The 12,098-nt window shown below is 45.6% G+C and overlaps 1 protein-coding gene across 1 annotated transcript in view; it reads right to left on the reverse strand.

Annotated features, from left to right (window-relative positions):
* The window catches only part of LOC143983521 (complement factor B-like), a 193,858-nt gene that overhangs the window by 117,621 nt on the left and 64,139 nt on the right, over positions 1 to 12,098 (reverse strand). Inside the window, exon 2 of the mRNA XM_077483313.1 lies at positions 589 to 783. Within this exon, the coding sequence (XP_077339439.1) occupies positions 589 to 783 (195 nt within the window). The remainder of the gene's footprint in view (positions 1 to 588; positions 784 to 12,098) is intronic.

Raw genomic sequence — 12,098 nt, forward strand, 5'->3', positions numbered from 1 at the left:
CCCTTAACCAGCCCTGATGAAATGGTTCCTATATAACCCTAAGAAAAGAATTGGCTTGTTGCTTGACCTTTTATCAGTAAACAGACCTTCTAATTTGGAGTTTACCATTGGTCTTGCGTTCCACGTTCCTTATAAAACAGGTGGAAGCAGGAAAATAAAAGTAGCAAGCAACAGATGAGAAGGCAGACAGGGAGTCAGGCAAATTAAAATGGCATAGGGTACGTAGTGGCAAAGCATAGAAGGAGACAGTGGCACATAGGAAGATGAAGACATGGATACGGCACAGGGGTTGGAGTAGAGAATGACACAGGAGGAGGCAGGTGCTGATACAGCACAGAAGGGAACAGAGACAACATCCAGGAGGAGTCAGGTAATGACAAAGCACAAGAGGGGTCAATAGGTGACAAAGCTCAAGAATAGATAGTCACTGATACCACATAGGAGGGGGCAATGAGTGACACTACCCAAGAAGAGTGGGTGAGTATACAGCACAGGACAGGGAAATGAGTGACACCGCCTAAGAAGAGTTAGGTAATGACACAACACAGAAGGATAATGGGCCATAGTAAAAAAAAAAAAAGTAGTTACCTTTACATATAGCTTTCTCCTTTTCATTTGTCCATTTCCCATCCCCCTCGCACTCACGTGTAGCAGATGGAAATGGATACTTTCCTTTTGGACAGCTATACTCCACTTTTTCGCCATCTTCACTCACTTTGTAGGTGCCACCGACAATGGCCACTGTGTCAAGGTTACACTCCTCAATAGGGGCAGCAATGGACACTGGAACAAGAAAGAGTGTGTCAATGTAACGGTGACTGAAAATGGCACTGAAAATATAAACCAGTACAATATAAGCAATGGTTTAAATGAAAAATTACATTCTGCCTAGCCAGGATTATTTCTAGTGCCTTAAAAAAACCTAATGAGAACGGTAAAATACTTCCTGTTATCTGTTAGGAGCTCCATCCAGCACACTTATACCTTGCTTTTCCCAAGGCTGAGCAGCCAATCGCAGCCAATCATAGCCTCTACGTCACATAGAACCTGCTCATGGCATCCAGTGTGACGGATCTAACACCATACATTATTGTCTTGTTTAATAGTGTAGCGCACCCCCTGAACGAGCCATTGGTGAATTTGGTCCTATTCCCCTAGTTAGGGCACACACACCATTTTCTCCTTTCTTTTGCTAGCTCAAAGAAATAGTCTAGGGGTGTCTTTTTTAGGATTTATAGGAACATAGAACTTTGATGGGGGTGAGGTAGCATGGGATAACGCAAATCTGAATGCTGTGAGGACTCTTCTCTAGCTTGCTGAGCTACAAAAAATGTCCCACAGAATTTATTGCTGGCAGAAGAGTAGGGCTTTTCCCAAATAGATGAGGATAGAGCTACACACAGTCACTAACTTCCAGGAACAGGGTCAATTACTCCCATGGCTACAGGATCATCGGTTGCCTCCTTCCGATATCCACCGGGCCCTCTCCAGTGCGAGAGACACCCTCACACCACCATAGGACAGCTGGACACTTCTCTTCCAACTTCCTCCTGATACTATTTCCAGTGAGCTTTTTCAGACCCAAACAAACTGCAGAAGTAAGCTTTTTCGAATAGACCCCCCACCTGAAGCCCCAGCTGGAACCTTGATGTCTTCTAATGCCGCGTACACACGGTCGTACTGTTTGACGTACTTAGTCCGTTGAAACACATTTCAGTGGACAATCCGCTCGTGTGTGGGCTTCAGCTGACTTTTTCAGCGTGCAGTCCGGAGTACTAAGAATTTCGGTTTTTCCAAAAATCTGTCCGTCGTACTTTGGTTTCAGCGGACAATACGGTCGTCAGTATGCTAGTCCGACGGACAAAGAATGGCGCATGCCCAGAAAGGATTTACAGGGCTTTCCTGTGTCTTGGACTTCCTATTTCTAGTCCCGTCGTACGTGCTGTACGTCATCGCGCAAGCTTTCGTCGGACTGTTTGTGTATCCGTGTGTGGTCAAGTCCGTTCAGTGGAAAGTACGCCGGATTGTCCGTCGGATTGTATGACGGACTAAGTACGTCAAACAGTTCGACCGTGTGTACGCGGCATAAGTGGCACCTTCAAAAATCCTGCCCCAGGAGCAGATTCCCTGCACAGGGTCTCCTCCAACAGGACAGGACCCAGGGACTCTGCTGCTCTGGCTCAAGCCCCATCTTATTTTATTTCCACCACCTTCTGGGCACACCTCCCCGGGGATTGGCTGGAGACCCATAAATATTCAGGCTGCTTACTCCCACTATAATTCTAGAGTCCTCTAGAACAGGGTTTTTCCTTCTTTTTTTTAGTCAAGGCACACTTTATAATGATGTACATTCGGATGGCACTCCAATGTAAACAGCTAAACTAATAGTTTTACATAATGCAGCCACATCCACACACGTAGGCCACCCAATATTAGAGGTGATTTATTCTTCCAAGGCAAACACACCTTGGCACACTGGTATTCCAATGTTTCTCTTCTCTTTATATTTCCATACTCAGCTAGTGTAACCCCAGTGCTGATGGAGAGGGGCAAACAAAAATTCTGTTGTGTAGGGGCCCAACGCCCCCCTTATCAACCAATGACATCATAGGTTGTTAGGACGTCAGCAGTTAGAAGGTTGTAATGGTGCACAATGAAAACCTGTGGCTTTGTGTAACTTAAAGGCAGTCTTGATCCCTCCGCTGGCTTTCATACAATTTTCTGACAATAGGTTATTTGCCAAAGCACCCCTGAAGCAACCCAAAGGCACCCTGGTAGAAAATGGCTGCTCTAGAATACAGGGGGAAGTAATTAGAGCAGCAGCCTGTGATACACTGAGCAGACCTAAATAATCAACCCCGGCTCCAGAGGAGCTAAACTAAATTTAGCTAGCAGCCAGCCTACTCTACACTGGGAAGGTGCTACAATAGTAAGGTATAAGATAATTAATAATAATAATAATAATAATAATAATAATATTCAAGCTAAATTGATGTATTCTTTTAACCAAGTTCTATAACATACAGTCACATTTTAGTCTATTGTTGTCAGATCAATGACTGGTGATTCCTCTTGGTTTTCCATTGTTCTTTGCACATTTCTCTTTGCCTTAACAAATTAATAGTATGGCCAAACTTCCTTTCAGTGCTGGAGTTTGTGTGGTATGGGTGAAGTGGTACATACCATGTGTTAAAAAAAAAAGCCATAACGTTAATCATAGAAAGATGGTTTTACATAATTACTTCCTAGACAAGCAACTGTTCAACTCTAAATCCTGGGACCCTTTATGTCTATGGGTTGACTGACCCTTCAACACTACCCCTATCCATAAAACAGCCATAAACCTAAGAAGTACTGGTAGAGGGGTGCATTGCTGGACACAGATTTTATTGTCATTACTTGAGCCCAAATTGATTGTATTTGGCAGCTCCCCCCAAAAGAGGACATTCAGCCCTCCAGCCCTGATGAAGGGGATTGTGTTCCCCTGAAATGCATTGGATGTATTTTACCCTGCTTGTTGTAACAAGTTAAACAAAAAATACTTTGGACTCCTGGGGATTTTTCCATTTGGGGCTCTTTTTGACCCACTACAGCCATAAACCTAGCCTAATACAGGCATGTCCCACTTTTAAGTACACAATGGGGTTTATTTACTAAAGCTAGAAAGTACAAGATCCGGCTCACTTCTGCATAGAAACCAATGAGCTTCTAACCCGAGATTGTTCAATTAAGCTTTGGTAATAAAACTTGGAAGCTCATTGGTTTCTATGCAGAAGTGAGCTGGATTTTGTGCTTTCCAGCTTTAGTAAATAAACCCCATTGTGTACTTAAAAGTGGGGTACGCCTGTACTTTCACACCAAAATCTTTGTGACAAAACAAACCTACGTTGTAATATATAGATGTAGCGGATGACATTTTGAACAAAATGTCATACGCATGTAAATTTAGTTTTTGCTTCAGAACAGTAGAGGTTCTGAGGGTTAATTAAGTAGGTTGGCCTTGACATCAGTCTGGCCGGACTGTGTTGGAAGTTCTGCCTGGTCATGTGAGCAGTGAGGTGCACATGACAAGCCAGAACCAGGCCTGGTTGGACGTTTTGAGTATCAACCTTCTCGGAACCAATCAGTGGGAGTGCTGGGCCCTGCTGGGGAGTCTGGGGAGGGGTACTTAAGATGTGTGGGTCACGGGTTTCAGGGGGGAGGAGTTTGTGAGGCCCGTGTGGTCTGTTCGGGTTCCAGGACCGGGGTAGCCCCGTGTATGTTTTTCCAGTACCATTGAGGCGACAGAGAACATTCCAGGTACTGAGAAAAAAAGTTCCTGTTCACCTTTAGTTACAACTTGTACACGTTCATAGGATTGTTTAAAGTTTTGAGTCAACGTGCTGGCTGCCATGATCTCTGGCTAGAGATCTGTTCAGCCTTGAAGTACCCAGCTGCGAGTGGCTACTCTCTGGGTGGAATTAGAGACTTTGCTAGACTTGCAGTTCAAGGTGCCTGAGTTCTTCACCCGTGCCCTCTGTTCCCATGAGAGACTGTGTTATTGGATGTTACTACTGCAAAATAAAACCTTTTAAAAATGACTTTATCTGTGTCAGCGTTCAAGTCGTTGGGTATCAACCCTGGGAACCCCTAGACGTGGAAGAGCAGGCCAATAGGAGGTAACTGGTAAGCCCAATAAGTCAAGCTTTGCTTTACCTCATTTCACTTTACCCAATCACGTGCAAGGAAAATTTAAAAAAATTAATTTTTGCTTGCACATGATTGGATGATGGAAGTCAGCAGAACTTCTGCTGATTTACTAAGCTCTATAGCAACTGCACTCTAGAGGAAAAGAGATTTCATCTTCAACTACGGAAAGGTTTCTTCACAGTTAGAGCTGTGAAAATGTGGAATAGACTCCCGCCAGAGGTGGTTCTGGCCAGCTCAGTAGATTGCTTTAAGAAAGGCCTGGATACTTTTCTGATTGTACATAATATAACTGGGTACTAACATAGGTAAATTTGATCCAGGGAAAATCCGATTGCCTCTTGGGGGATCAGGAAGGAATTTCTTTCCCCTGCTGTAGCAAATTGGAGCATGCTCTGCTGTTTTTTTTCTCGCCTTCCTCTGGACCAATTGTGGGCATAAACTTGGGTAAATTGGATTGCACGATTCTTTTTTATTTTGTTTATTTGTTTTTAAGGTTTTTAAGGTTTAACTGGATGGACTTGTGTCTTTTTTCAACCTGACTAACTATGTAACTATGTAACTTGCAGAGTGAAATTGCACTTTGCAAAGTGCACAGTCTTTTTGCCTTGAGTAAATCAACCCCAGAGTGTTGGCTTAGCTCAATAATTTCATTAACAGAAATACAGAAATCCCCCAACCAGTGGCGGTCCGTCGATTAGGGGTGCCCGGGCGTCACCCCCTCTGTCACGCCACCCCCTCTATGTAGAATGGATAGATTCATGTGTAGCGCTGGTATTTTACCCGCTCGGTGCTATTATTTTTGTAAATTTAAGTTTGTCTGAAGCTGCGGTTTGGCTAATTATGCTAAAGTTCTGGCTTCTGTACCAGTTTGGCTGGGTTGTGCTAATTTCTACTTGGCCGTGCGTGTCGCTGTCACCATCGGTAAGTGTTAGAAATGCAACAAGCAAAATGTATTGGGTACCCCTTTTGCTCAGAAACAGCCTGGTGGGAGTGGTCTACCCACTGTGCATTCTGGGTAAGGGTACTTAAGGTACCAATGCCATTTTCTGGGGTTCGTTTTTCCCCACCTCTTGGCCCTCCTGGCCTGGGGTGTGTGCTGCTTTGACCAATGCCTCGGGCTGGCTAGCCTGAGGCTTCACAACCGAAGAGTGGGCCCAGAGGTTCTGGGACCTACTGATCCAGAGATGATCCTGTGCTGTCTTGCCTGAGGGGAGAAGCCACGCAACTGGAGAATCCAGGGGAGGACTTTTCGGAAGAGGACCAAGCCACAAGGCTGGTGCCTCATGGAAAAGCCTGGAGACTGAGTTGGAGGATGCATCCTGGGTTGTCTACCACACAGTATCGCCGGGTCGGCTGAAAGAATCAGGTACTGTGGGGAAACTCTTTAACTTAGCAACCAGAAGATTATTGTGCCTTCCTGTGGCAGAGGATTACATAACAAGATCGCTAAACCTATCAAGTCTGTGGCAGAGACTTTGTTTGAGCATCTCACCGGCAGCTAGGTCAGTTAGAGAGCCCTATCCGGTGATTGGTAGATCCAGCTTGTGGGAATCGTTTGTCCTCTGGATCAAGGAAATACCTTTAACTCGCAACTACAAAGGTACCTGAATTCCCCTTATCCTCTACCCCTCTATTGCAAAAGGGTGTGTTTTTGTTAAATAAACATTCAGAAAAAGGACTAAGTGTCGGAGCTAATATTCTATAATCCACTCTTCAACTGGACCCCTAAGACGGACACAGTGAGCAGGTGAGGTAACGGTAAGCCCAACAGCTCCTTCGGGGGTAAGTGCTACACATGCATTGCATGAATCTATCCATGGCCGCTATAGCCACCCCCTGTTCATGCATCCGGCCCGTTTTCGGACACGGGCGCCTGAATTACAGCAGTGTTGTTGTTTTTTTGAAGGACCTGATTAGAGCCATAGGCTCTAATAGGCTTCCAAAAAGGTATATTCGAAGTACAGAGCATTGCGCTCGGAGCCCACCCAGGTGTGTTAGAAAAGCGAACGAATATTACATTTTCTAACACTGAATCGCCTCTCAGCCAATCAGGAGGTGTGGTTATAATACCCGTCACCTGATTGGCTGAAGGCACATGTGCTCCAATTGGATGCCTTGCAGGAAGGAAGAAAAGACAAATGGACACAGGAGCCTCCGCCTGACCCGCTGCTCATCTCACCATCCCACAGCTTGTCGCCTGACCCGCTGCTCATCCCACCATCCTACAGCTTGCACCCTTCAACTGCTGCCTGACCCCCCGCCAAGATGCGGTAAGTGCCGGGCAGTCAGGGAGCGGGCGGGCGATCACAGTGGCTGCATTTGATGGGCACAGTGGCTGCATTTAATGGGTACAGTGGCTGCATTTGATGGGCACAGTGGCTGCATTTGATGGGCACAGTGGCTGCATTTGATGGCACAGTGGCTGCATTTGATGGGCACAGTGGCTGCAATTGATGGGCACAGTGGCTGCAATTGAGGGCACAGTGGCTGCAATTGATAGGCACACTGGCTGCAATTGATGGCACAGTGGCTGCATTTGATGGCACAGTCTCTGCATTTGATGGGCAAAGTAAGGCTGCGATTTTTGGGTTTTATAGCACCAGCCGCCACTTCCCCCAACTATTTGTTAAAATAGGACATTGATACAGTTTGCTATCCTATCCTTTTCCCTAATGATGCTGGACAGCCTTTAGACATGCAGGCTTGAGCATTGCTGTAAACGCCGAAGATAAATTATTCCACAGTGCCCGTAGCTACAGAGGTCAGTAAGGCACTACTTTAAAGCTCATGAACTATAAGACTATAGGGTTGATTTACTAAAGGTAAATAGACTGTGCACTTTGCAGTGTGCAGTTGCACCCTTCAAGAGCAGTTGTTCCAGAGCTTAGTAAATAAGCAGAAGCTCTGCTGACTTCCATCATCCAATCACGTGCAAGCAAAAATGCTGTTTTTTTACAATTTCCTTGCACGTGATTGGGTATTCTTTGCAAAGTGAAGCTTTACCTCATTTACTAAACTCTGGAGCAACTTCACTTGCAGAGTGCAACTGCACTTTGCAAAGTGCACAATCTATTTGCCTTTAGTAAATCAACCCCTATGTGAGTACTGTACTTGAATGTCCATTTTCTGAATGAATGAATGAATGAAATACTTGTATAGCGCACAATGCGAACTGAATCGCCTCTAGGTCACAGATTCACCTTGGAGCTCCCATACACATATAAGTTGTCTATGAATAATAGTCAGGAAGACATGTGCCTGCCCTCTGTAAAATTTTACAATTTCTTTTTGTCTTGGTGACAATAGTCTTCAGGCCAAAGAGAGAGGATGAATTAACCTAGCCGAGACACAGACAGCAATAAAAACTCCACAGGATGTATAATTCTAGTCTTTCTCTAATCCATTTAACAGTAAAGAGTAAGGCCGCGTACACACGGGCGGACTGTCCGTCCAACTAAGTCCGTCAGACAATCCGACAGACAGTCCGTCCTACTTTCGAATGAACGGACTTGACCACACACGATGAACAGACAGTCCGCGAAAGCTTGCGCAATGACGTACAGCACGTACGACGGGACTAGAAATAGGAAGTCCAAGACACAGCAAAGCACCCTTTGGGCTCCTTCTGCTGACTTTGCGTTAGTAGAAGTTTGGTTAGAGACGATTCGCGCTTTTCAGACTTCAGCTTAATTTGTCCGTTTACTGCGGCGCAGTCTACCTGTGAGGTTTGTATCTGTCTTTCGGTACGCGTGGATCAGTTGGTACCTGTTGTTAGGCGCTTCTGGTCCGCGCGTTTCTGGGTTTCAGGTCGTTCTTCATAGGTCTGGCTGTTCTTCAGTGCGTTCAGTTGAGCTTGTTTGTCCAGCCGACCGTTTCAAAGCCATGGAGAGTGGACGTACTCGGGAACGAGTTCGTGCTATATTGGGGCTTGGTGTTGGGGTTAATACTTTGACCCGAGCCCAGTCTGTGAACAGGGTGAGGAGGAGTTTATGGACAAAGAATTGGTTGCGCCAGCGTGACCAATTCTCGCATATGCCTTTACTCCGTGAGATCCGTGAGAATAATCCTGATGATTTCAGGAATTATCTCAGGATGACGGACCCCGTTTTTCACCGTCTGCTGGCTTTGCTGACCCCTTATATCAGCAGGCAGGATACCTGCTTGCGGCAAGCCATCACTCCGGAGCAGAGGCTCGTCGCCACATTGCGCTACTTGGCGACAGGGAGAAGCCTTCAGGACCTCAAGTTCTCGACAGGCATCTCCCCCCAGGCTCTGGGGATCATTATTCCAGAGACCTGTTCTGCCATTATTCGGGTCCTGCAGAAGGAATATATGAAGGTAAGTTTGTTCTTTTAATATTGCATTATATGCATTGTATGTTTGTATTCATTTCATCATGACTTTTAATATCCATGACAGGAATGTGATGTGAATGTCCCCTTTATATGAATGCATGCATTTTTTTTTTTTATGTTTTTTTTTTTTTTTGTGTCTTTTTTTGAGCTTTTTACCTTTTTGTGTCCCACGTGCATATTTGCTTTCATTAACGTCCTCAGCATTCAATCCTGGGCCCCTATACACCCACAGCCGAGACTGTTTTTCTCTATAATTCATATTGTCAGCTCCATTGTACTATTTTACTGCCCCCTCACCCTTTGTATACTCTTTGTATACACCCTGTGTGTATATATATATATATATATATATATATATATATATATATATATATATATATATATATATATATATATATATATATGGATTGTATACTCATTAATTAGTCCCCCACTCAAATTGGTTGCAGGTATTGTCTACTCATTAATTAGTCCCCCCACCCCACTCAAATTGGTTGCAGGTATTGTCTACTCATTAATTAGTCCCCCCACCCCACTCAAATTGGTTGCAGGTATTGTCTACTCATTAATTAGTCCCCCCACCCAACTCAAATTGGTTGCAGGTATTGTCTACTCATTAATTAGTCCCCCCACCCCACTCAAATTGGTTGCAGGGATTGTCTACTCATTAATTAGTCCCCCCACCCAACTCAAATTGGTTGCAGGGATTGTCTACTCATTAATTAGTCCCCCCACCCAACTCAAATTGGTTGCAGGTATTGTCTGCTCATTAATTAGTCCCCCCACCCCACTCAAATTGGTTGCAGGGATTGTCTACTCATTAATTAGTCCCCCCACCCAACTCAAATTGGTTGCAGGTATTGTCTACTCATTAATTAGTCCCCCCACCCCACTCAAATTGGTTGCAGGTATTGTCTACTCATTAATTAGTCCCCCGCCCCACTCACCCACCTAACTTATGTCCCCTGGTCCATCAGAGGGCTGAGTAATCTGTGAATTGGGCTGTCTATATTTTTTTTTTTGGCAGAATTTTTTTTTCAATATTTCTGTTTAACTGTTGTTCCAAAATGTTTGTGAGTTTTATTTGTTATAAATTGTTTTGATTTAATGACTAATTTTTTTTTTTTTCCTGTGTTTGACTCCCCAGTTTCCTTCCACGCCACAGGAATGGCAGACTGTGGCTTCCCAATTCGCTGCCCGTTGGGACTTTCCCAACTGCGGAGGGGCGATCGACGGGAAACATGTGAGGATTGTGCCCCCACCCCATTCGGGGTCCTACTATTGGAATTATAAGGGGTTCCATAGTGTGGTGCTAATGGCGGTGGTGTCAGCACAATGTGACTTTCTTTATGTGGATGTGGGGAAGAACGGCCGGATGTCTGACGGAGGAGTCTTTAGGCAGACCGAGTTCTGCCACCGTCTCATCACTGGTGGCCTGGACTTGCCACCAGATGCCGAGAATGTGGAGGGTCTACCGTTTGTGTTTCTAGCTGATGAAGCGTTCGGTCTGAGTGACCATCTGATGAAACCCTTCCCCCAAAGGACCCTCACCCCGGAGAGGAGTGTTTTTAATTACCGGCTGGCCAGAGCAAGAAGGGTTGTGGAGAATGCCTTTGGCATTATGGCCAGCCGGTTCCGTCTGTTACTGACAGCGATCAACTTAGCAGAGTATAAACTGAACTATGTGATTCTTTGCTGCTGCATTTTGCACAATTTTCTCCGCAAACTTTCAGGGAACCAGTACCTGCAACCTATTGGGCCTGAGGCCGGACTAATATTACCAGAACTCACAGGGCTGGATCATGCCCTTCCTGGCTTAGCCCCTGTAATATTTGGGGGTTATTTTAGCTTAAAGGTAGAGCTTACCAGTGAGCTGGATCCACACCAGATGTCGTTTAAGGGCTCGTAGGCCCACTTTTATTAAAGAAAGAAAAGTCAGATAACAAAATAGTTGCCCACACAGGGGTTTCAGCTTTCCACAGCAGTAATGTATGTAGAACCAAAAATACCAAGCCACCTGGCTCTCTTTAGCAGCACTGCTGCTCAGACTTCTGCTGCAGCCCTCTTGGCTCTTTAACAGAGTTCCTGTACACCCCGTACCTCAGCACTCTTTAACAGCTTCTCTTTCAGCCCACAAGCTTGGACCCTCTGTCTGCTCTGACAGACCGACCTGTGCAGACCTGCACACTTCTCCCTTGCACGCCTGGACTCCTCGGGAGGGTGGAGCCCAGAACCATGGTGTTGGCTTTGTTTTAAGCCCAAGACCCACCTGTGCAATCATCCAGCCAGACTGCTGGCTGGTCCCAAAACCCGGTCCCAGGATTGGAGATTCCGAACTACCACATATCCCCCCCCTTTGTTTCGACCCAGAGGGCGGAACACCCAAGTTACTTTTGGCACCTCTGTGCCAGATACCATTTACAGAAGTACCCTCCTGTCCAACCTCGCTTCTCCTAACGGGGAACTCCACCCAATGCCTCCTTTGGTGTCTCCCTCTAAGCCTTACTGTCACTCTGCTATGAGCTTTGATGCGACCTTCCCAACTTTTCTTCCGAGTGAATTTCCATAAGCACTTCCTCTCCTGAAATCTTAATGGGTTCCCGTTGGTCTTCCTACCAACCCTTCTGCCTCCACGCTTCAGGTTCCCAGGTTTCCCCAAAACTCTCTCAGCAGTACTGTTCTGAGCCTGTAGGGGGCCTATTTCTATAGTGTTTAGAACGGAAACCCACCTCTTATTTCTGGTACCTGACTCAGCAGTCACTAATTGATTACTAGGTTTACCTGTACCTTTGGGCACCACATTATCATGTACCATTAACACATTATTTGGTTCATCATTGACAGACATATTCAAACCAACATTAGACCTCTCAATGTTGCACATGTCACCAATGCCTTTTTTTCCAACATTTGCTAGGGCAGAGTCTGCAGAGGGCACACATACCAGAGGGCCGCCATCACCCACAGGAACCTCACAGGACGCCACCTCCCCTGGGTTCACCCACTCTGCAGGCAGCTGTCCTACCACTTGACCCGTTCTGATGCTACCTGTAT

Source organism: Lithobates pipiens, unplaced genomic scaffold, assembly GCF_037356315.1.
Source record: "Lithobates pipiens isolate NorthernLeopardFrog02 unplaced genomic scaffold, aLitPip1_a1.2 Scaffold_1, whole genome shotgun sequence".
In the NCBI taxonomy this organism is placed as follows: Eukaryota; Metazoa; Chordata; class Amphibia; order Anura; family Ranidae; genus Lithobates; species Lithobates pipiens.